The 23819-nt window shown below is 45.9% G+C and overlaps 1 protein-coding gene across 2 annotated transcripts in view; it reads right to left on the minus strand.

Annotated features, from left to right (window-relative positions):
• LOC140734686 (transcription intermediary factor 1-alpha-like) overlaps positions 1-23819 on the minus strand; it is a 170998-nt gene that overhangs the window by 28620 nt on the left and 118559 nt on the right. For both annotated transcript variants that reach the window (XM_073058983.1, XM_073058984.1), the window contains exons 9-10: positions 22058-22335; positions 3134-3310 (exon numbers count right to left, since the gene is read on the minus strand). In XM_073058983.1, the coding sequence (XP_072915084.1) occupies positions 3134-3310; positions 22058-22335 (455 nt within the window). The remainder of the gene's footprint in view (positions 1-3133; positions 3311-22057; positions 22336-23819) is intronic.

The raw sequence follows: 23819 nt of genomic DNA on the forward strand, positions 1-23819 counted from the left end.
TATTGTCATATGCGTAGGTATGATAAGATACTCCGATTGCAGCAGCAACACAGGCACGTAGATTCAAAATATACAACACCAGTGCATGCAGGCAGCTGCAGCTACACAAAAGCTTTCATGGATTGGAGCTCCCTCTACCCAATATCAAAGCTGCAGGAAACAACACTTCCTCTTCTGAGCAACACACCAAGTGCTGGGAGTTCTGCAGGTGAAGCATCAATGGAGGGGAATAAACAATTGATGTTTTTGCTGAAGTCCTTCATCAGAGCCCTTCTGAGTTGGGATGCTTGTATGGTTATATTCTGGAAATACTCGGTGCAGTGGATACCCCATTCTGCTTCACAGAGCAGGGATGTCAATGGCACCTACTGGGGGGGATTCGGGGAACAATCAGCTAAACAAACATGGCTAACAAGGGAGAGCTTATGACCAAGGATGAGGAGAAATACAAGAACTAGGCTGAGTAGAATGAGGGCTTGTGGCAATCCTTTTAGATTTAAATTCTCTCTTCCCCTCCACCACTGCTACTATAGATTCAGATTAATTTATCGTTATACACACATCCCAGGGTGCAATGAAATTCTTTGCTCGTGCTAAACACACAGGGTAAACATGAAACGTGGTAGCAATCAATACAATGATGAGTAGAATGATGATTGCTAAACAGCAGAAAGATGTAAGGATTATAGCAAAGTCTGAAATAGTGCAAACTGAAGTGCTAAAGTGACAATCATATTGGAGGTGGAATTAAGATTCAGGATTCAAGATTCAATATTGTTTATTGTCATTCTTCAGTACGCAAGTGTAAAGGAGACCGAAACAAAATGAGTCCGATGCAGCATAAAAAAACACAAGACTGAAAATATTCAATAAGTATAAAAGCAACACTCTAAAACGTGATCTACAGTACAAGTAACTGTAAAGTGGCTGTTCATGGGGTGATGAAAGGTGATGAGGGGCTTTGGAGAGGAGTGGTTGATGTGGATGTAGTGGTGGGGATTAGCAGGGTGAGTTGTTGGTTGAAGATATTGAGGGATTGGGAAGCAACTCTTAAAAAAAACATCTAAGAGTGTGGCAGTATCACTGGGAAGGGGACGTGCAAGAGGTGATGGGTTCATAAGTCCAATAGAAGTGGGGAAAGAAAACTGCTGATTTTTGCCTGGTTATTGGGGCTTTCAAACTCTTGTACCTTATCCCAGAAGGTAGAAGAGAGAAAAGGGAATGGGCTGGCCAGTGGTCATGCTTAACAGTACTATTGGCCTTCCTAAAGCAATGCCTTGTGAACATGGTGAGCATGAGGCAGTAATAGTACTGCTCCCTCACACTCCAGAATGTCTTACTGTCCTATACAGGAACCATAGCTGTAATAGTTACCGTCTGGGATCGTGTCCACTTCTCAGTACTACTGCCAGGGAGCAGGTACAGGAGCTGGAAGACTCACATTTAATGACTCGTACACAACTTCTTCCTCTCCGCCATCAGATTTCTGAATGGTCGATGAGCTACCTCACTATTCCTTTGTTTTAGCATTATTTATTTTGCAATTTATAGTAACGTCGCAGCTGATAATTGGTGAGAAATTACCATTGTCCAAGAAACCCAAAGAACGACCCAGAGGCATAAGGAGCTGCATATGTGGCACTCAGGAACAAAAAAAATAGAAAGACAAGCTACTGGAGGAACTCAGCAGCACAAGCAGCATTTATACAGGGAGAGGAATGGTTGACATTTTGCGGTTGATATGGGCTAAGAGTTTAGGGAAGATAGCCAATATGAAGAGGTAAGAGGGAGGAGGGAGACAGGATTGGTTGAACCAAGTGAGGTGGAAGATCATAGGAGCCATCATGTGGTGGATTTGTGGGCTTATGCTGTAGGCCACCGTTAAGAAGTTTTGAGACATTCACAATTTATTATATTCTGAGTAAAAATGGCATGAGGGTCTTTGAAGAATCAGTTTGAAAGCAAGGAAATTTCTTTTGTAGTGTCTAAACACTTCCTTCTCTCTTTTCTTTTTTTTCTGGGATGACAGCATCGCTGACAAGGTACTGTCCCTCTTGTGTTTATGATTTGTTGTCCCTCCTTAAAAGCTCTCATGATTTCTCTTCAAGTCCTGTAAAAGAGTCTCGGCCCAAAACGTCAAGTGTTTATTCAATTCCATTGATGCTGCCTGGCCTGCTAAGTTCCTCCAGCATTTTGTGTGTGTTCCTCTGGATTTCCAGCATCTGCAGAATTCCTCATGTTTATGATTTCTCTTCTCCTCCCCCAGCTCCCCCGTTCGGGTAGGGGGAGTGAGGAGTGGTAATGTTAAAGTACTGGTTTCCAGTCAGTCAATGCCCCTCTTTGTACTGGCTGAGCGGGACTACGGAATCCCCTGCCAGGCAACAGCTATGGCTATAGTCTCACACCTACTCCCGAACAGTTACTTTCATTCATGCCATCCTCTGTTTAAAAGTGAATTTACACAAAAGCAAAACCTAATCTAGTTTGAGACAACCTCTCCATGTGTCAGATCAGTTCTTTCCAAATTTGTACTGTGAACCTCAGACAATAATACTTCGCCAATGAAGTAAAAACGTCTTTTTAACAATCTTTAGGTCCCACAGGCTGTTTCTAAAATTTTAGATGTGCCTTTCCAGTAACGGACAGCCCGCTATTCAAAAAGTACAAAGTTATTTGGCCTTTGACTCTTCTATTTATGTTTTATCTCAGTCTGCTTATGAACGCTTCACTTTTTATTTTATAAAGGGCAAACTTTTCTTATCACTATGAAAAAAATACATTTGCAGACGCAATAGCAAGGAGGGAAATGGAAGCAAATCTGTGCAGACAACTTTTCAAAGGGCCCTGGCCAGTCTACTCACTGAACAAAATACATTTCCTAATATAGAACCAAATAGTGAATGCTTAACTTTAAATAAAATCTGCAGAAGCTGCTGCGAGGCCCGATATAATCCCTCAGTACAGGAGAGTCACAATTAAATATAAACTTACACTGCAAAGGAGGTGACCTATGAATGGGTTGGTCAAAAACAAATTAGACTTGAAGGAGATTGAGAGGCAGATGGGTTTGGGGAAAGAAGACTGCAGGTGACTTTTATCTTAAGCTGATCCCACAAGCCCCGTTGTTGCTTACCTGTCTCAGCAGGGGGCTTGTCGTCACATGGTGCTGTGGCCCGCTCTGCTGCTGGGGGCTGGTCATCTTGCTGGCATTGCCAGGTGGCATTCGGCTCTGCTGTGCTGCTGGGACTGGAGCGCCCGGATTACCCCGTTGCAGGCTCTGTAGACTGATGAGGCGAGGTGGCTGCAGGGACTGAGCACAAGGCAAACAAGTGAGGTCTCACACCTCCGGCTTCTCGTTCTCAAAAGAGAAGGGCTGCACCACTGAAAACAAGCAACACTTGCAATGCAGCTTTGAAAACAACCACAGTTTCACAGGACTCTGCTTACTTTGGACAGGGTTGACTTTCTCTCTCGAACACACCTAACAGATTGCAGTAAAGGAGGTGGCTAAAATTAATTTAAATATTCGAGTAAACAAATCCTTCAAACTTTACCACAGTGGCCCAGCCGTTTTGAGTTGCTGCTTCGCAGTTCCGGTGACCCAGTTTTGATCCTGTTCCCTAGTTCTGTCCGTGTGGAGTTTGCATGTTCACCCCCCCACCCCCCCGTAACCACATGGATTTCTTCATGGGTGAAAGTCTCCACCCACAGCACAAAGATGCAAGTTGGGAAGTTGTCTGGTCACTGATAATTGGCCTTAGATAGTGGTAGAATGTGGATGGATTGATGGGAATATGGAGGAGGAAAATACGATGGTTGATAGGCAGTATGGATAAGTGGGCCGAAAGGCCTGTTTCTACACTGTATGATTGCTGGCTCTTCGGGTGACTCTACCCAAAATGGATTGGTAAAAGAAAGACAAAGATCACGGCATTCCCGTCAAACTTACGGCCTACAATTTTCAAGCTGCAATATTCCGCCCAGCTTTGAAAGTAATTTATTGTTTTATAATATAAGGTAGCAGGGGCGGTAGCAGCAAAACAAATGGAATGAATCACTAAGCTGAAAGGTTGGGATAACTCCAACATCAGGATTTCACTACTTAAAGCAGACTTACAAGGTAACAATTAGCAGTTCCATTCAAAATCATTAAGTCAGAGATGTACAGCATGGAAACAGGCCCAACATGTTTATGCCAATCAAGATGCCCACCTAAGCTAGTCCCATATCTCCCTAAACCTTTCCTGTCCATATCACTGCCCAAGCATCTATTACATGTTGTTATTGTACCTGCTTCTACTATTTCCTCAAGCAGTTAGTTCTACACAGAAGTTGCCCCTCAGGTCTGTTTTAAATCATTCCCCTATCACCTTAAACCTATACCTATCTTTTGACTCCCTTTCCCTGGGAAAAAGGCCATCTACGTTTACCTTCTCATTGCCCCTCATTATTTTCTACAACTCTGTAATGTCACCATTCGATTTCTAATACTGCAAAGAATAAAGTCCAAGTGTGCCAATCTTCTCCCTATAACTCAGGCCCTCAAGACTTGGCAGCATTTTCATAAGTATTCTTTGCACTCTTTCCAGCTTACTAGCGACTTTTCCCATAACAGGGTAACCAAAGCTGTACACCATACTCCAGGTGAGGCCACATCAATGTCTTGTACAACTGCAACATGACGTCCCAAATTTTATACTCATTCCCTTGACTGACAAAGGCCAGCATGCCAAATACCTTCTTCACCACCCCGACTACATGTCATGCCACTTTTCAGGGGACTACGTACTTGGATTTCTAAGGTCTTCCTGTTCTACAATACACCCCAAGATCAAACGTTCACTGCAGAAGTCCCACCCTGGCTTTGCTTCCCAAAATGCATCACTTCACACTCATCTGGGCTGAATGTCATTTCTCAGCCCACCTCTCTAGCTGAGCTACAAACACCTGTAATTTCTGATAACCTTGTTCACTGCCTCTGATACCATCTATTTCAGAGGCATCATGTAGAATTTCAGAAAAATGAGCCAATACCAATCGAGCAGGATGATAACCAAGGGAGCTCCTATAAACTTAACATTCATTAATTTTTCAGGATGTGGGCACTGCTGGCAAGATATTTACTGCCCATCGCTAACTGTAGTTCCTTAGGGTTGTCATAGTCAGGGTGGGAGTGGCGATAAATTCCCACTACCTATTAAATGCTCCCAATGGCACACCTCTCAAATAGCCTGACAACCGATCCCTGGCCTTCACAGATGGCTTAGTACTAAGCCTGGTGGAACCACTTCCGTGTGACAGAAGGGCAAAGGTGGGTTACTGGTGCCTTAAAACTAGACACCAAGCAGATGGGGCCCGCCAGCTGTGGCTGGCAGCTCATCTACAAAGGAAACCTCTGATTTCAAACTTCCGTGACGATACAGTTATACCTACTCATGACGAAGGCTTCGGGATTAAACACATGGGGAAAATCCAGAGCTGGAGTCCTGAGGGCAGTCCTACGTAGAGTTCAACTGTGACTGGAAACTCCTGTGACACAGTCTCTACCGTTCCTCTGGATTCGTGGACAGGCGGCGGCTGCGGTATGGGCAACAGCTTCCCTCCATATCATACTGTCCTGGCTTGAGTATTGTCTCAGGCTGACAACGAGAACAGGTAGGACGCAGCATCCACAGACCAATGGAAGGCCTCATCCCTAATTACCCTCAAGAAGGGATGGCCAGTCATTGGTGTGAAGGTGAGAGCTTCACTTGATGCCAAGATCAGAGAGGCTCTACCTGCCAGATTGCTGGAAATAGAGAACCAATAGTGGCCTAAAAAACAGCACCATATTTGCCTAAAAAGGAAGAATATTGCTGAACTCTGGTGAAAAAATAGCATGAGCAAATCATTCGGCCTTTTCAATAGGCTGAATAGCCTCCCTCTGTACTGTAAGATTCTGGTTGTAAATAGTGCACACTGGCTACAATGTTTTTTTTAATTATATAAGTAGAGATACAGTTCAGTTACAGGTCGTTCCAGCCCTACTATCCCATGCATCCCAATTACACCCAGGTAACCAATTAACCTACTAACCCATCAGTGTCTTTTGGAATGTGGGAGGGAACCCACTGAGTCACAGAAAGAATGTACAAATTCCTTATCAGAATCAGGTTTAATATCACTGGCATTTGTCATGAAATTTGTTGTTTTGTGGCAGTACATTGCAACACATAATAATAAAAACTATAAATAACGATAAGTATATAATAAAAAATTAAACAAGTAGTACAAAAAGAGAGGGAATGATACTGAGGTAGTGTTCATGGGTTTGTTGGTCATTCAGAAATCTGATAGCGAGGGGAAGATGCTGTTCCTGAAACATTGAGCAACACGCACAAAATGCTGGAAGAACTCAGCAGGCCAGGCAGCATCTACGGAAAAGGAGTACAGTTGACATTTCAGGCCGAAACTCTTCGGCAGGACTGGAGAAAAAAAGCTGAGGAGTAGATTTTAACCACCAGGAAATCGGTGAAACCTGAAGTGGAAGGGATGAGGTAAAGAGCTGGGAAGTTGATTGGTGAAAGAGACAGAAGACCATCGAAGAAAGACAAGGAAAGACAAGAAAGAGGAGCACCAGAGGGAGACAATGGGCAGACAAATCTACTCCTCAGCTTTTTTTCTCCAGTCCTGAAGGGTTTGGGTCCGAAACGTCGACTGTACTCTTTTCTATAGGTGTTGCCTGGCCTGCTGAGTTCCTTCAGCATTTTGTGTGCATTGCACGGATTTCCAGCATCTGCTGATTTTCTCTTGTTTGTGTCTGAAACGTTGAGTGTGTCTTCAGGCTACTAAACCTCCTCCTTGATGGTAGCAATGAGAAGAGGGCATGTCCTGGGTGATGAGGGTCCTTAATGATGGACGAGTCCTTTTTGAGGCATCACCTTTTGAAAATATCCTGGATGCTGGGGAGGCTGGTGCCCACGATGGAGCTAACCGAGTTTACAACTTTCTGCAGCTTTTTCCAATCTTGTACAGTGGCCCCTCCATACCAGATGGTGATGCAACCAGTTAGAATGCTCTTCACAATACATCTTTAGAAATTTGCACGTCTTTGGTGACATATCAATTCTCTTCAAACTCCTAATAAAATACAGTTCGCTGCTGTGCCTTCTTAGTAATAGCGTCCATACGTTGGGCCGAGGATAGATCTTCAGAGATGCTGACACCTAGGAACTTGAAACTGCTCACCCTTTCCACTTCTGATCCCTCAATGAGGACTAGTGTGTGCTCCCTCAACTTCCCCTTCCACAATCAATTCCTTAGTCTTCCTGACGTTGAATGCAAGGTTGTTGCTGTGAGACCACTTAACCAGCTGATCCTGCACTTCTCCTTGTCACCATCTGAAGTTCTGCAAATAGTTGTACTGTCAGCAAATTAACAGATGCCATTGAGCTATGTCTATCCGGACAATCATGGGTGCAGAGAATAGAGCAGTGAGCAGTGTTCTAGATTGTCGGCAAGGAGATGGTGTTTTTGATCCACATAGACTGTGGTATCCTGGTGAAAAGTCAATGAACAGCAGCCAGACACAAGTATTACCATTATCCAGGAGATCCAAGGCTGAGTGAAGAGCCAGTGAGATTGCTTCTATTATAGACCTACAATGGCGATAGGCAAATTCCAGAGGGTCCAGGTCCTTGCCCAGGCAAGAGTTAATTCTAATCATAACCAACCTCTCAAAGCACTTCATCACAGTAGATGTGAGTGCCACTGGGCAATAGTTATTGAGGCAGCTTATTCTGCTTTTCTGAGGCAATAGTACGACTGTTGCCCTTTTGAAACAGGTGGGAACCTCTGACTACAGCATTGAGATGTCCTTGAATACACCCGCCAGTTAGTTGGCACAGGTATTCAGAGCACCATCGGGTACACCATCAGAGCCTTTTGCCCTGCAAGGGTTCATCCTCTTGAGAGATATTAAGTCAGCCTCCAAGACAGAGACCCTAGGATCACCAGATGCTGCAGGAATTTGTACAGGTGTAGTTTTATTCTCCCTTTCAAAGCATACATAAAAGGCATTGAGCTCTTCTGGGAGTGACGCATCACAGCTACTCAGGATGTCAGGTTTGGTTTTGTAAGTAAGTAATGGCCTCCATCACATGTGAGTTACATCACATCTCCCCTTACAGAGAGTGGCGGGAATTGAACCCGCGTTAACTGGCAATTGTACCTGTAATAGTGTTCTGCTAACTACCGTGCTACCGGGCCATTCATCAACCCAGGTGGCCTTCACAACTCCTGGGATCAGAGGCACAAGTCCATCATTATGATCTCTTTCCAGATGGTCTAAATAAAGGTACAAGTAGTTTTGCTATAACATGATTAGTTATCATTCCCAAGAAAACTCCGTTATAGAATAGGCTGTGGTTGCCTTCAAAGTACATGCTTAAACAGGTTTTCTCAATCGCAGTCACACCAAAACCAATGTACTTAATGCAAAGCATTCTCTAATCTATCAATCACATTATAATCAATTAACAATACAGAAACATATTACAGCAGAACCACCTGTACTATTTAATACGGACCCGCAACATCAGAAGTTGTTTCCTGGAGTCTGCGTACATCAATCCTAGAATGGCTGCATCATTTCAAAAAGTCACACAATGGCCAGTGAACAAAGTGGTAAAAGGCTGTGCTTGTTCTCTGATGAGGTTCTTCAGGAATAAGGACAACTTGCTTCCCTTTCTGAGGTGGCTGGCAAGGCCACAATGGAACCTGCAAACTCCACCAGAGGTGGGAAGGAAATGCCTGTTGGCCAGAAGGGTGATTAGTATCTTAGTGATGGGATTTCCTCTATTGTTTATGTTCAGCTTTCCAGAAGAAACTCAAGGCTCACAGTACCTTCCCAAATTCACCTTCTCTACTTTAACCAATCTTCAAAAGAATCTTCAGCAATTCTCATAAATCGCTGAAGTTGTAACATACCTTTCAGAGTCTTTGAGCACAAATTGAATCTTTTCCTTATATTGGTATTTATATATTTGTGCACATTTTACTCTATATTCATACTTCTAACATTAGATTTATATCATTCTTTACTCTTTATAATTGGTGGATGTTGTCATTTCTTTTTGCATGTAGCACTAACACACCTCAGTAAATTCCCAATGCATGTAAATGTATATGGCAAGTAAAGTTTATCACCAGTAAAACTCTCAACAGAGTACCTACTTCCAAACACCTTAAAACTGTGCCCTCTCACGTTAGCCATTTCAGTCCTGGGAAAAAGCCTCTGACTATCCACACAATCAATGCCTCTCATCATCTTATACACCTCTACCAGGTCACCTCTCGTCCTCCATCACTCAAAGAAGAAAAGGCCAAGTTCACTCAACCTATTCTCAAGGCATACTCCCAAATCCAGGCAACATTCTTGTAAATCTCTTCTGCATCTTTTCTATGGTTTCCACATCCTTTCTATAGTGAGGCAACCAGAAATGAGCACAGTACTCCAAGTGGGGTCTGACCAGGGTCCTATATAGCTACAACATTACCTCTTGGCTCCTAAACTCAATCCCAAGATTGATGAAGGCCAATGCACCGTATGCTTTCTTAACCACAGAGTCAACCTGCGTAGCAGCTTTCGTATCCTATGGACTCGGACCCCAAAATCCCTCTGATCCTCCAAACTGCCAAGAGTCTTACCATTAATAGTATATTCTGCCATCATATTTGACCTACCAAAATGAACCACCTCACATTTATCTGGGTTGAACTCCATCTGCCACTTCTCAGCCCAGTTTTGCATCCTATCTATGTCCCGCTGTAACCTCTGACAGCCCCCCACACTATCCACAACACCTCCAACCTTTGTGTCACCAGCAAATTTACTAACCCATCCCTCCACTTCTATGTGAACATCTTCCCTCGCTATTGTGGTATAACTTTATTTTTGGACAGGAGGCATTGTGCAGGCAAGGACAGGTTAGCGGAAATCTTTTGTTTTGAAGACGGTTCGTGTCCGGCTCATTCTCCTGTGCTTCAGTGAACAAGTAAAAATGATGACTCGGAGCTTGTCTTGTGCATATGCTACAGCTCGATGACAGAGTTGGAGTGATATCAGTAGAAGATTCCCATACCCATTTATCCAGTAGATTCATTCCACTGCAGCAAGGTACTTGTGACTGTGAGATCCCACACTGCAGTGATTGAGGAGGGAGAGGTGCAATGGAAAAGGGGTTGCAACAGTGACAGTGGTGTTGCAACGACAACTTCGAACTCATCGTTACGGAGACCAAGAAACTGTTTATGAACTTCAGGAACGGCAAGTTGGGAGAACACACACCAGTTCGCATTAAGGGGTAGGTGGTAGAAAACGTGAGCAGCTCCAAATTCCTGGGTCCATCTTGGGTCCAACACATCGATGCAATCAGAATCAAGTTTAATATCACCGGCATGTATCATGAAATTTGTTAATGTACATTACAAAACATGATAATATAGGGGGGAAATTGAATTAGAGTAAGTATATGTACATTAAATAGTTAAATTAAATCAGTAGTGCAAAAACAAAATTTTTTTTTAAAGTTCATGGCTTCAATGTCCATTTAGAAATCAGATGACAGAGGGGAAGAAGCTGTTCCTGAATCGCTGAATGTGAGCCTTCAGGCTTCTGTACCTCATGATGGTTAACAATGAGAAGACACAAAGAAGGCATGCCAGCTGCTCTACTTCATTTAGAGCTTGAAGAGATTTAGTATGTCACCAAAGAGTGCTACAGGTTTCGACAGATGTGCCCATGGAGAGCATTCTGACGTTTGCATCACGGCCAGGTATGGAGGCTCCAACGCACAGAACTGAAAGAGGCTCCAGAGTGTGTAGACTCGGCCAGCTCCATCATGGGCACAATCCTCCCCACCATAGAAGACAGCTTCATGAGGCTGAGCCTCAAGAAAATGGCATCCATCGTTAAGAACCCTCACCACCTTTGCTTAAGCACCATCAGAGAAAAAGTACGAGAGTCTGATAACCTACGCTCGATGTTTTAAGAACACCTTCTTCCGCTCCACTACATTTCTGAATGGTCCATGAACACTACCTCCATATTTGTCTTCTGCAGAACTTTATTTTTAAAACTTTTATGATCTGCTGACATAAAACAACAAATGTCACGACATATGTCAGTTATAGTAAACTTGATTCTGATTGGATCTGTGCAGAAACTATGGGAATCCCAGCTTCCCTGTCATCAGGTGGCAAACATAAAATGGAGACAGCCAATGTCTCACTTGGGTGACATATTTAAAGGTTCTTGTAATTTCTAAAAGGACTGTGTAGGGTGGTCAACACTGGTTCCTGTGTTTTTGCTTGGAGTTGCCACACCATGAAGATCATGTTCTCCAGACGTACAGAATCCACACAGCAGCTCTGCAGTCAGTGGCAGGTGGCTGTGGAGGAGGGTCTGGCAGGTGACAGAGGGCTGGAAGACCTCTCTGTAGCTAGATGTATCTCTTTCTTGAACACAGTCACAATTTCAGCATGTCCATTCTTCGTACACGTTGGAAATTATGTTAGGCCAACAAGCCATCAAGTTTCAGCAGGGACACTGTGTGCTCCCAAGGCCTTGACTTTTTGCTTGATAAATGACAATTGCAACTCTAGTTGATCTGGGTGGCAACTAAACTGAAGAGCATGTTGTGCTGTGGAATATAGTCATGGATCAAGCCCAGACTTTCCACTGGAAAATTTCTCTAAGTGTTCTTTTGAGTAAGAGCTGACGGCCTCTCTGGCCTTAATAAGCTCTCCTCTGTGCTGGCTCCCACTGGGATGAGATCTGGGGTTGCTTTGGTTATAAATGGTTTTGGCAGTGCTGAAGAACAATTGTATATTGTGGTTTTAGTGAGAAACAGATCTCCTACGCTCTTTCCACACACCATCAGCAGTTTTGGTCACAGGACAATGATTGTTGGACCTTGGCCTTTAAGTTGTTGTTGGGCTGTTTCTTTTCTCCCTTCAGCTCAATGGAGCTTCCAATTGGAAAGCCTCTGCAATTAATTAGCTCCTGGATCTCCTGCTCATTCTCAGTAAAGTCTGGACAAACTGTGATATGGAGCTGAACCACATGTGCCAACCCATGCCTTAGAAAATGCCACATACTGTTGGGCAAAGAGAAAACATTTCCCATTCTGAGGCATGAATGTCTCCCATCTCAATAATTCACAAATTATTCATCATATATTCATGCTGGTTGAGCAATGCCAGGATACGTTCTCCTTGATATGAGCAGTGATCTCTTTATGTCACCCAGTAGTGTGCAGACCTGGACACATACAACTTCTGCTCCATAGATTGCTCCTAATCAGTATCAGTGAGCCATTGAGCCTGACTGAATTAGGTCAATGGTATGCTGTATTTGTGCTAAACAAAACAGAAGTAGACAGATGTGAACAATATGCAGTGGTGTTTTGATCCAATTTATTTATGGACTTCAAGCAGAGAAAGCTCACCACTGAATCACCTAGTCTGCTACTGATTAAAATTTTCTCCATTCTACCTTAAGACCATAAGACATAGGAGCAGAATTAGGCCATTTGGCCCATTAAGTCTGCTCTACCACTCAATTGTGACTGATCCTTTTTTCCCACCTCCTCAGACCCACTCCCTGGCCTTCTCCTTGTAACCTTTGATGCTGTGTCCAATCAAGAACCTATCAATCTCTACCTTAAATACACTCAATGACCTGACCTCCACAGCTGCCTGTGGTAACAAATTCCACAAATTCTCCACCCTCTGGCTACAGAAATTTTGCTGCATCTGTTTTAAGTGGACGCCCTGCTATCCTGAGTCTGTGCCCTCTTGTCCCAACCTCCCCCAACATAGGAAACATCCTTTCCACATTTGAAAGGTTTCAGTGAGATTCCCCCTCATCCTTCTAAATTCCAGTGAGTACAGACCCAGAGCCATCAAACATTCTTCATACATTAACCCTTTCACTCCCAGAATTATCCTTGTGAACCTCCTCTGAATCCTCTCCAATGCCAGCCATCATTTGTTAGACAAGGAGCCCAAAACTGTTCAAAATACTCAGGGTGAGGCCTTATCGGTGCCTTATAAAGCCTCAGCATCACAACCCTGCTCTTGTATTCCAGACCTCTTAAAATGAGTGCTAACACTGCATTTGACTTCCTCACTACCAACTCAACCTGCAAGTTAACCTTTAGGGTGTTCTCCACAAGGACTCTCAAGTCCCTTTGCATCTCATATTTTTTTGGATTTTCTCCCCTTTTAGAAAATAGTCTGCACATTTAATTCTACTACCAGAATGCATGACCATGCATTTTTGAACATTGTATTTCATTTGCCACTTTCCTGCACATTCTCCTAATCTAAGTCCTTCTGCAGCCTACCTTTTTCCTCAACACCACCCGCCCCTCCACTAACCTTTGTATCATCTGCAAACTTGGCAACAAAGGCATCTATTCCATCATCTAAGTCATTGATATACAGCATAAAAAGAAGCGGTCCCAACACCAACCGCTGTGGAATACCACTTGTTATTGGCAGCCAACCAGAAAATGGTCCTTTTATTCCTACTCACTGTGTCCCATCAATTAGCCAATGCTCTAACTATGCCAGTAACTTTCCTGTAATACAATGCGTTAACTTAGTAAGCAGCCTCTTTGGCACCTTGTCAAAGACTTTCTGAAAGTCCAAATATACAACATCCACTGCATCCCCTTTATCTATCCTACTTGTAAATTCCTCAAAGAATTCCAATCTTTGTCCTATCTTGTCCTGTGTCACCAAGTACTCTGTAACCTCATCCTTAACAATTGACTCCAACATCTTCCCAACCACGGAGGTCAGGCTAACTGGTCTATAATTTCCTTTCTGCTGCCTTCCTCCTTTCTTAAAAGAGTGGAGTGACATTTGCAATTTTCCAATCCTCTAGTACCATGCCAGAGTCTGATGATTTTTGAAAGGTCATTACTAATGCCTCCATAATCTCTATCCCTCTCTCTTTCAGAACCCTGGGTGCAGTTCATCTGGTCCAGGTGACTTATATACCCTTAGGTCTTCCAGCTTTTTGAGCACTTTCTCCTTCGTAATAGTAACTGCACTCGTTTCTCTTCCCTCACACTGCTAGTGACTTCTACAGTGAAGACTGATGCAAAATACTCATTTAGTTCATCTGCCATCTTCTTGTCTCCTGTTATTATTTTTCCAGTCCCATTTTCTAGCAGTCCTATATCTACTCTCATTTCTCTTTTTTTACACAGTTGAAAAAGCTTTTACTATCCACTTATGTTGTTTGTTAGCTTACTTTCACATTTCGTCTTTTCCCTTCTAAAGAATCACACAAAAATATATTAGATATTAAAATATAGATTTGATGTAAAACATGCATAAATACCAGCATGAATTTACAACAAAAATAGCATTATAAAAGTGGTTTAAAGTGTTTACAGTGCAGTGCCAGGACTGAGGTAATAGATAGAGGGGATGGGGTGGCTGAACAGTATGGTTGATCAGACCAGTTCCTGAAAGGAAGAAACTACTAAAATGGAACGAGGATTTCTGTTGTAATAGCCTTATTGTAGCGGTGTGCTACACGCAGCGCTAAAATAACGACACGGAGTCGGTAAACTGCAGCCAAAGACTAAGTTTATTTCAACTCCACAGTCTTGCTTTTAAAGCCTGTCTCTCCCACCAGATACCTTGAGAGGCCCTACTGAAACCCCCTCAGGCTTTCTTCCTTTGTCCCTGCACTTTGGCTAATTGTCAGCCGGTTCGACTGTGCTAGTAATTGGGTCGCCACATAACCCCCCCCCAGAACCGGCAATACCCCCCAATGTCCACAGTCTGGGCCGGACCCTGTTTGGGAGGTCGGCCTCTGCGCCGCGGTGCCGGAAACTCGACCGGTTGCGCCAAGTCCACATGGGCCGGTTTGAGTCGGTCCACCGTGAAAACCTCCTCTCTCCCCCCAACGTCCAGCACGAACGTGGACCTGTCGTTTCTGATCATTGTAAATGGCCCCTCGTAGGGCCGTTGCAGCGGTGGCCGATACCCGCCCCGTCGTACAAACACAAACTTACAGTTCTGCAGGTCTTTGGGTACGCAGGTCGGGTGCTGCCCATGCTGCGAAGTGGGTACGGGGGCCAGGGCACCGAGCCTCTCGCGTAGTCTGCCCAGGACTGCTGCGGGTTCGTCCTCTCGCTCCCTTGGGGCTGGTATGAACTCCCCAGGAACGACCAGGGGTGCGCCGTACACCAACTCGGCCGACGAAGCGTGCAGATCGTCCTTGGGCGCCGTGCGGATGCCGAGTAGGACCCAGGGAAGCTCGTCCGCCCAGTTAGCTCCGCGCAGGCGGGCCATGAGAGCCGACTTCAGGTGACGGTGGAAACGCTCCACCAGTCCGTTCGATTGTGGGTGGTAGGCAGTGGTGTGGTGCATCTGAGTCCCCAACAGGCTGGCCATCGCTGACCACTGGCTGGAGGTGAACTGGGCGCCTCTGTCGGAGGTAATGTGGGCCGGTACACCAAAGCGGAACACCCAGGTGGCGATCAGTGCCCGGGCGCAAGATTCAGAGGTGGTGTCGGTGAGTGGGACCGCCTCTGGCCATCTTGTGAACCGGTCCACGATAGTCAGGAGGTGCCGTGCCCCGCACGACACTGGCAGGGGGCCCACGATATCCACATGAATGTGGTCGAAACGCCGGTGGGTGGGGTGGAACTGCTGCGGCGGGGCCTTGGTGTGTCGCTGCACCTTGGCTGTTTGGCAGTGCATGCACATTCTGGCCCAGTCACGGACCTGTTGGCGGAGTCCGTGCCAAACGAACCTGCTGGAGACCATCCGGACGGTAGTGCGGATGGAGGGGTGCGCCAAGTTATGAATGGAGTCGAACACACGTCATCGCCAAGGTGCCGGGACGACGGGACGGGGCTGGCCGGTGGCGACGTCACAGAGTAGGGTCCTCTCGCCTGGGCCTACGGGGAGGTCCTGGAGCTGCAAACTGGAGACTGCGGTCCTGTAACACGGGATCTCCTCATCTGCCAACTGTGCCTCAGCAAGTGCCTCAAAGTCTACCCCTTGGGAAAGGTCATGAATGTTAGGGCGAGAGAGCGCATCCGCCACGACATTGTCCTTACCCGAGACGTGCCGGACGTCCGTCGTGTATTCAGAGATGTAGGACAGATAGCGCTGCTGGCGGGACGACCAGGGATCGGACACCTTTGTGAATGTAAAGGTAAGCGGTTTGTGGTCCGTGAACGCGGTGAAGGGCCTACCTTCTAAGAAGTACCTGAAATGCCGGATTGCCAGGTATAGCGCCAACAGATCCCGGTCGAAAGCACTGTATTTGAGCTCGGGTGGCCGCAGGTGTTTGCTGAAAAACACCAGGGGTTGCCAGCGGCCCGTGATGAGCTGCTCCAGTACCCCACCGACTGCCGTATTAGATGCGTCCACTGTGAGGGCGGTAGGGACGTCCATTCTGGGGTGCACTAGCATCGTGGCGTTCGCCAAGGCATCCTTCGTTTGAATGAAAGCGGCGGCGGACACCTCGTCCCAGGTAATGTCCTTGCCCGGACCGGACAGCAAAGCGAACAGGGGGCTTATGATCCGGGCAGCTGAAGGGAGGAAGTGGTGGTAGAAATTGACCATACCTACGAATTCCTGAAGGCCTTTGATCATGGTGGGTCGGGGGAAATGGCGGACCACATCTACCTTAGCGGGCAGAGGGGTTGCCCCGTCTGTGGTAATCCTGTGGCCCAGGAAGGCAATGGTGTCGAGCCCGAACTGGCATTTAGCCAGGTTGATCGTTAGACCGTAGTCACTCAGCCGGGCATAGAGTTGTCGGAGGTGGGACAGATGCTCCTGACGACTGCTGCTGGCTATGAGGATGTCGTCCAAATAGATGAATGCGAAGTCCAGGTCGCGTCCCACCGCGTCCATCAACCGCTGGAACGTCTGTGCGGCATTCTTCAGGCCAAACGGCATGCGGAGGAACTCAAAAAGACCGAATGGGGTGATGAGAGCCGTTTTGGGGACGTCGTCCGGATGCATCGGGATTTGATGGTATCCGCGGATGAGGTCTACCTTGGAGAAGATCCGCGCGCCGTGCAGGTTTGCTGCAAAGTCCTGAATGTGTGGCACAGGGTAGCGTCCGGTGTTGTAGCCTCGTTCAGCCTGCGGTAGTCGCCGCACAGTCTCCAGCCCCCTGTCGCTTTGGGCACCATGTGCAGGGGGGAGGCCCATGGGCTGTCGGACCGCCGAATGATCCCCAATTCCTCCATCCTCTTGAACTCCTCTTTCGCCAGTCGGAGCTTGTCCGGGGGAAGCCGCCGAGCGCGGGCATGGAGGGGTGGTCCCTGTGTCAGGATGTGGTGCTGTTCGCCGTGTTGGGGCATGGCTGCCGCGAACTGCGGTGCCAGAACCGATGGGAAATCCGCCAGGACCCTGGTGAAGTCGTTGTCGGACAGCGTGATGGAGCCGAGGTGAGGGGCTGGCAACTGGGCTGCACCCAGGGAGAACGTCTGAAAGGTCTCGGCGTGAACCAGTCTCTTCCTGGGCAGGCAAGAAATCCGCACCCAGAAGCGGGTGGGCTACGTCGGCCAGTGTGAAGTCCCACGTAAACTGGCTGGAGTCGAACCGTAGCTGCACCGGACGGGTGCCATAAGTCCTTATAGTGCTGCCGTTCGCGGCCCGCAGGGGGGGACCCGGCGCCCTGCTGCGGGTGCCGTAACTTGTCAGAGGTAAGACGCTGATCTCGGCACCGGTGTCGACCAAAAACCGGCGTCCCGACCTGCTGTCCCACACATACAGGAGGCTATCCCGATGGCCAGCCGCCATAGCCATCAGCGACTGCTGGCCCTGGCGTTTCCCGGGAACTGGCAGAGCGGGCGACAACGGCGGGCTTCTGCGCCCCACCGCTGGTGGTAGAAACACCATTGCTCGTTGGGCTCCACACCCCAGCCTCTGTGTTTAGCGGGCTCTGCGGCCGGGCCTGGACTGGTTTGCTGCTGGGAGCGTGGCCGGGTGATCTGTGCGATGGACGCCCCACTCACCTTCTTGGCGTTCCACAGCAAGTCCGCCCGGGCTGCCACCTTCCGGGGGTCGCTGAAATCCGCGTCGGACAGCAGCAGGCGTATGTCCTTGGGCAGCTGCTCCAGGAATGCCTGCTCAAACATGAGGCAGGGTGTGTGTCCGTCGGCCAGAGACAACATCTCATTCATTAAAGCTGATGGGGGCCTGTCTCCCAAGCCATCCAGGTGCAGTAAACGGGCAGCTCGCTCACGGCGGGAGAGCCCGAAAGTCCCTATGAGCAGGGCTTTGAATGCCGTGTACCTGCCGTCCGCCGGGGAAGACTGTACGAACTCCGCGACCTGGGCCACTGTGTCCTGGTCGAGGGAGCTCACCACGTAGTAGTAACGGGTGTCCTCTGAGGTTATCTGCCGAACATGGAATTGGGCTTCTGCTTGCTGAAACCATAGGTGAGGTTGTAGCGTCCAGAAGCTTGGCAGCTTCAAGGAAACCGCATTAACAAATGCAGCGTCTGCCATCTACGGTCCAAAAACATTTGGACCGTCGGGGTCACCAATTGTAGCGGTGTGCTACACGCAGCGCTAAAATAACGACACTGAGTCAGTAAACTGCAGCCAAAGACTAAGTTTATTTCAACTCCACAGTCTTGCTTTTAAAGCCTGTCTCTCCCACCAGATACCTTGAGAGGCCCTACTGAAACCCCCTCAGGTTTTCTTCCTTTGTCCCTGCACTCTGGCTAATTGTCAGCCGGTTCGAGTGTGCTAGTAATTGGGTCGCCACATTATGTCACTTTCCAATCAGGAGCATTTGGAAAAAGGGGTTTGATAGGTGGCTTGTGTCCTCTTTGATTTTTCCTTCCCACTTCATTGTCCTGGAGACATACAAGTCCTGCTGTGATGGTAGACTCTAGCCAATGACTTTTTCTGCTGACCTGACAGCTCACAGTAGTTTTCGCATATTGCGAGAGGATGCTGCACCAACGCAGACAGTAATGTCTGAGCAAGCTTGACAATTGGTATAAAGAAAGGGTTTCAGAATATCAAAGATCTGTGCCCACATCACAATCTGACCCATAGGAAGACTTAGTTCCTGTAACACACATGACAGACTTTATCCTCTTAATCTGGTGTGGATGTGAATCTTATTCTAGAGGGTAGGAAGCCAACACACCACATAGAACATCAGTCTCCATCCAACTATACAATAGAAAGAGTGCAGAGGAGATTTACAAGGATGTTGCCTGGATTGGGGAGCATGCCTTATGAGAATAGGTCGAGGGAACTTGGCCCTTTCTCCTCGGAGCAACAGAAGATGAGAGGTGACCTGATAGAAGTGTATAAGATAATGGGAGGCATTGATTGTGTGGATAGCTAGAGGCTTTCTCCCAGGGCTGAAATGGCTAACACAAGGGGGTATAGTTTTAAGGTGCTCAGAAGTAGGTACAGAAGGGATGTCGGGGTGGGTGTGTGGAATGCACTGCCAGCAACGGTAGTGGAGGCAGATACAACAGAGTCTTTTAAGAGACTCTCAGATAGGTACATAGAGCTTAGGAAAATAGAGGGCTATGCGGTAGGGTAATCCTAGACAGTTTCAAGAGTAAGTTACATGGTCTGCACAACATTGTAGGCTGAAGGATCTGTAATGTGCTGTAGATTTCTATCTTTTAACTGGGAAACATCTCTTATTCTTGAAAGCATTCTTCCACTTCAGTTAAAACTACTGAAAACTACTATTTGCAGACAAATCATTGCAAGTTCTGATTGAGGGAAAAAAACACTTAAGTGCATACAACAATATCCATCATCCAAGCCAAAATTTCAGGATTCAGAACTTTTTAAGACTTGGTTCCTTAAAAGTTAAGCATTACCAATATGTATGCATCTGGCAGTTGAGTAGGGGTTTCACAAGCAATACCTGCTGGAAGTCCATCACTATTACAGGAAGATAAACTGTCACATCTCCATTTTTGTTATAGCAAATGAAAATGGCACATGCTAGCTGGAAATTAGTTGGGCAGTACCTGAAGCAATGCAGTAGTGCATATGGTAGTGCTCATGCCTCATAGACCCAGCGACCCAGATCAATCCTGAACTCCAGCGTAGGCTGCACAGAGTTTGCATGCTCTCCTTATAACAGTATGGGTTACTGACCATGCTCTCCTTAACGTAAATACAATTGGCCACTGCAAATTTCCCGTAGTACAGTGCCTACAAAAATTATTTACCCCACCCCTTGGAAGTTTTCACATTTTATTATTTTACAACATTGAATCACAGTGGATTGAATTTGGCTTTTTAACACTTATCAACAGAAAAGACTCTTGAATCAAACTGAAAACAAATTTCTACAAATTGGTGTAAACTTATTACAATTATTAAACACAAAATAATTGATTATGCAATTACTCACCCCTTTCAAGTCAGTATTTAGTAGATGCACCTCTGGCAGCAATTACTGCCTCGAGTCTGCGTGGATAGGTCTCTCAGCTTTGCATATCTGGACACTGCAATTTTCCCCCATTCTTCTTTACAGAACTACTCAAGCTCTGTCAGATTGCATGAGAATCATGAATGAACAGCCCTCTTCAAATCCAGCCACAAATTCTCAATTGGATTGAATACAGACTCTGACCTGGCCACTCCAGGACATTACTTTGTTTCTTAGCCTTTCATGTGTAGTTTTGGGGTCATTGCCTTGCTGGAAAACAAATCTTCTCCCATGTCACAATTCTCTTGCAGACTGCATCAGGTTTTCCTCCAAGATTTCCCTGTATTTTGCTGCATTCATTTTACCCTCTACCTTCACAAGCCTTCCAGGACCTGCTGCAGTGAAGTACCCCCACAGCGTGCTGCTGCCACCACCATGCTTCCCGGGAGGGCTGTTGTGTTTTTGATTATATGTGGCATTTGGTTTATGCCAAACATAGTGTTTAGTCTGATGGCCAAAAAGTTCAATTTTGGTTTAATCAGACCATAGAACCTTCTTCCAGCTGATTTCAGAGTTTCCCACATGACTTCTGGCAAACTCGAGATGAGATTTCTTTTTTTTTTCCAACAGTGGCCTTCTCTTTGCCACTCTCTTAAAAAGCTGCAACTGGTGAAGCAACTGGACAACAGTTGTTTTATGCGTAGTCTCTCTCATCTCTGCCACTGAAGCTGAATCTCCTCCAGAGTTGTCACAGGTCTCTTGGTGGTATCCCTTACTAGTCCCCTTCTTGCATGGTCACTCCATTTTTGAGGACAGCCTGCTCTAGGCAGATTTACAGCTGTGAGATTTTCTTTCCATTTCTTGATGATTGACTTCACTGTAATCCAAGGGATATTCAGTGACTTCGAAATTTTCTTGTATCCATCTCCTGACTTGTGCTGTTCAATAACTTTTTTGAGAGTTGCTTGGAATGTTCTTGTGACTTCATGGCCAATTAAATTGCCAAGATACTGACTTATCAGCAGTTGGACCTTCCAGATACAAGAGTATTTTTACCACAATCAATTGAAACACCTTGACTGCACCCAGGTCTCCAAAAACAGATCTCCATTTAACTAATTATGCAAATTCTAAAACTAATTGGCTGCACCAGTGATGATTTGGTGTGTCATATTAAAGGGGGATGAATACTCATGCAATCAATTAATGTGTTTTATATTTGTAATTATTTTAGATGACTTTGTAATTATTTTAGATTAATTATTGTAGTGATCTGTTTTCACTTTGATGTGAAAAAGTCATTATCTGTTGATAAGTGTCAAAAAAGCCAAATTAAATCCACTGCGATTCAATGTTGGTAAAACTTCCAAGGGGGTGAATACTTTTTATAGCCACTGTATTTAGTTTTACAGTAGAATCTGGGGAGTGTAAAGAAGAATGTTGGGAGAAGTGTAGAATTATTGTAAAAATGAGTGATTGATGGTCAGCTGTATGACTCCAATTCTGAAAAGCAGTTAGCATTACAAGCCGTAGATCCTTGTCAGAATTATAAGTCAACGGTAATCATAGTTGACTCTGACATTCAAAATGTTTAGTTATAGTAGCTTACCTGGTTGCTAGGAGACAGAGGTGGCTGTTGCTGAGCCAGGGTTGGGCCCTGAGACCTGGGCTGCTGGGCACCTGGTAAGATGGGTCTCATCTGGTGCATGCGCTGCTGAATTCTCTGAGCCATGGCTTGCTGCTGCATGTGCTGCAGGCGCAACTGGGCCAGGTTAATCTGCCCTTGAACCTTGCCCGTGTTATTGTCCTGGGGCTGCAGGCTTGGTCCCGTTGGCACATTAGGACCACTGCTGGATGGAACTGGACTCTTATCCAAGACCAGGGAACCTATCGGCAGTCGGAGAGAAAAAGCCATCACAGACCTTCTATTTTAGACCAAACTATGGAGTAACCCTCCATCACTACAACCTTTTCCAGTTCTGAGTTTGGATCAACAATACAGAACAGACAAACAGACATTTCAATCCCACCCCCTGCCCCTTTCAGAACCAGTCGCCACCATCCAGGCCACGCCAGCTAATCTTACAAGGCTACCATGGGACAGGAGATACAGGAGCCTGAAGTCCCACATCACCTGGTTCAAGGACAACTACTTCCCTTCAATTGTCTGGTTCTTGAACCAACCAGCACAATCCTAATCACTACAGTTTAGCAACACTATGGCAGCTTTGATCACTTTGCATTAAAGTGAGCTTTCCTTTTGTCCTATGTTTTCTTGCAAAAATTGTGTATATGATTAGTTTGTTTTCCTTGTGAATGCTGCTCATATAATGTTATTGGCCTGTGATGCTGCAAGTGCATTTGTGCATACATGTACTTGACCATATGACTATAACTGCAACTTTTTGAGTTTGAACTCTAGCATTTTATTAATAAGAGAAGAGATTACTGCCTGCCTGCTCAAAAACCATAGAGCATCCTTACAAGTGGCAAAAAATCACAACAGCCAATTGAACAGAGCAAGATCCCATAAAGAGCTATGCGAGTCATACAGCATGCAAATAGGCTTTACAGTCCATACTGGCCACCAAGTGTCTAGCCACTCATGATCTCTTTACAGAAGTCTTTCAGTCTGATTGCCCTGAAACCTAGTCCAGTTTTCCCACTGGGTATTTGATGGCTCTTCTCATGTCATGGGATCTTCTGCACTCCTTTGAGGAACCAGATGGGGATTTGATCTAAAGTTCCATCTGAAGGACAGGCCAGTAGACAACAGAGAGCACTCTTAGCAGATTTATTCCTGGTTTACTCTAAGGGGATGATTAAACAGACTGAGCCTAGGGTTCAGAAGAAAGAAAGGTGATTGCATTGAAATAAAAAAATCTTACTGGACAAATATAGACTTGACATCTCATGTGGCCTAGAATCAGGAGTCAATGTCTCACAATAAGGGGTCTGCAATTTTGAACAGAGTTAAGAAGAAACTTCTTTATCAAGGGGAAGTTTGCAATTCTCTACCCAAAACGACAATAGGGCAGGGGTTTCCGATCTTTTTTATGCCCTGACCTCTACCATTAACCAAAGGGTCTTTGGGAACCCCTGCAATAGCGACTCATCTGCTGAGTAAATTCAAAGTAGTTTTGTTTCAGTATTAAAAGAATCAAAGTGGATAGGATTGGCGCAGGAAAACCCCACTGAGATAAAAAGATCAGGCACAATGGATCAGTGGGGTCGAATACGCTGACTGATTTTGGTAAGAAATTATCTTAATGTACTCCTGGGCAGCAGTGGATGTTGAAAATATGGCCTACATCAGGAGCATCTCAGTGATGCAGCACCTCTAGACCATGAACAAAGTAGGTGGCCGCATT

The sequence above is a fragment of the Hemitrygon akajei genome, chromosome 10 (assembly GCF_048418815.1).
Source record: "Hemitrygon akajei chromosome 10, sHemAka1.3, whole genome shotgun sequence".
Classification (NCBI taxonomy): Eukaryota; Metazoa; Chordata; class Chondrichthyes; order Myliobatiformes; family Dasyatidae; genus Hemitrygon; species Hemitrygon akajei.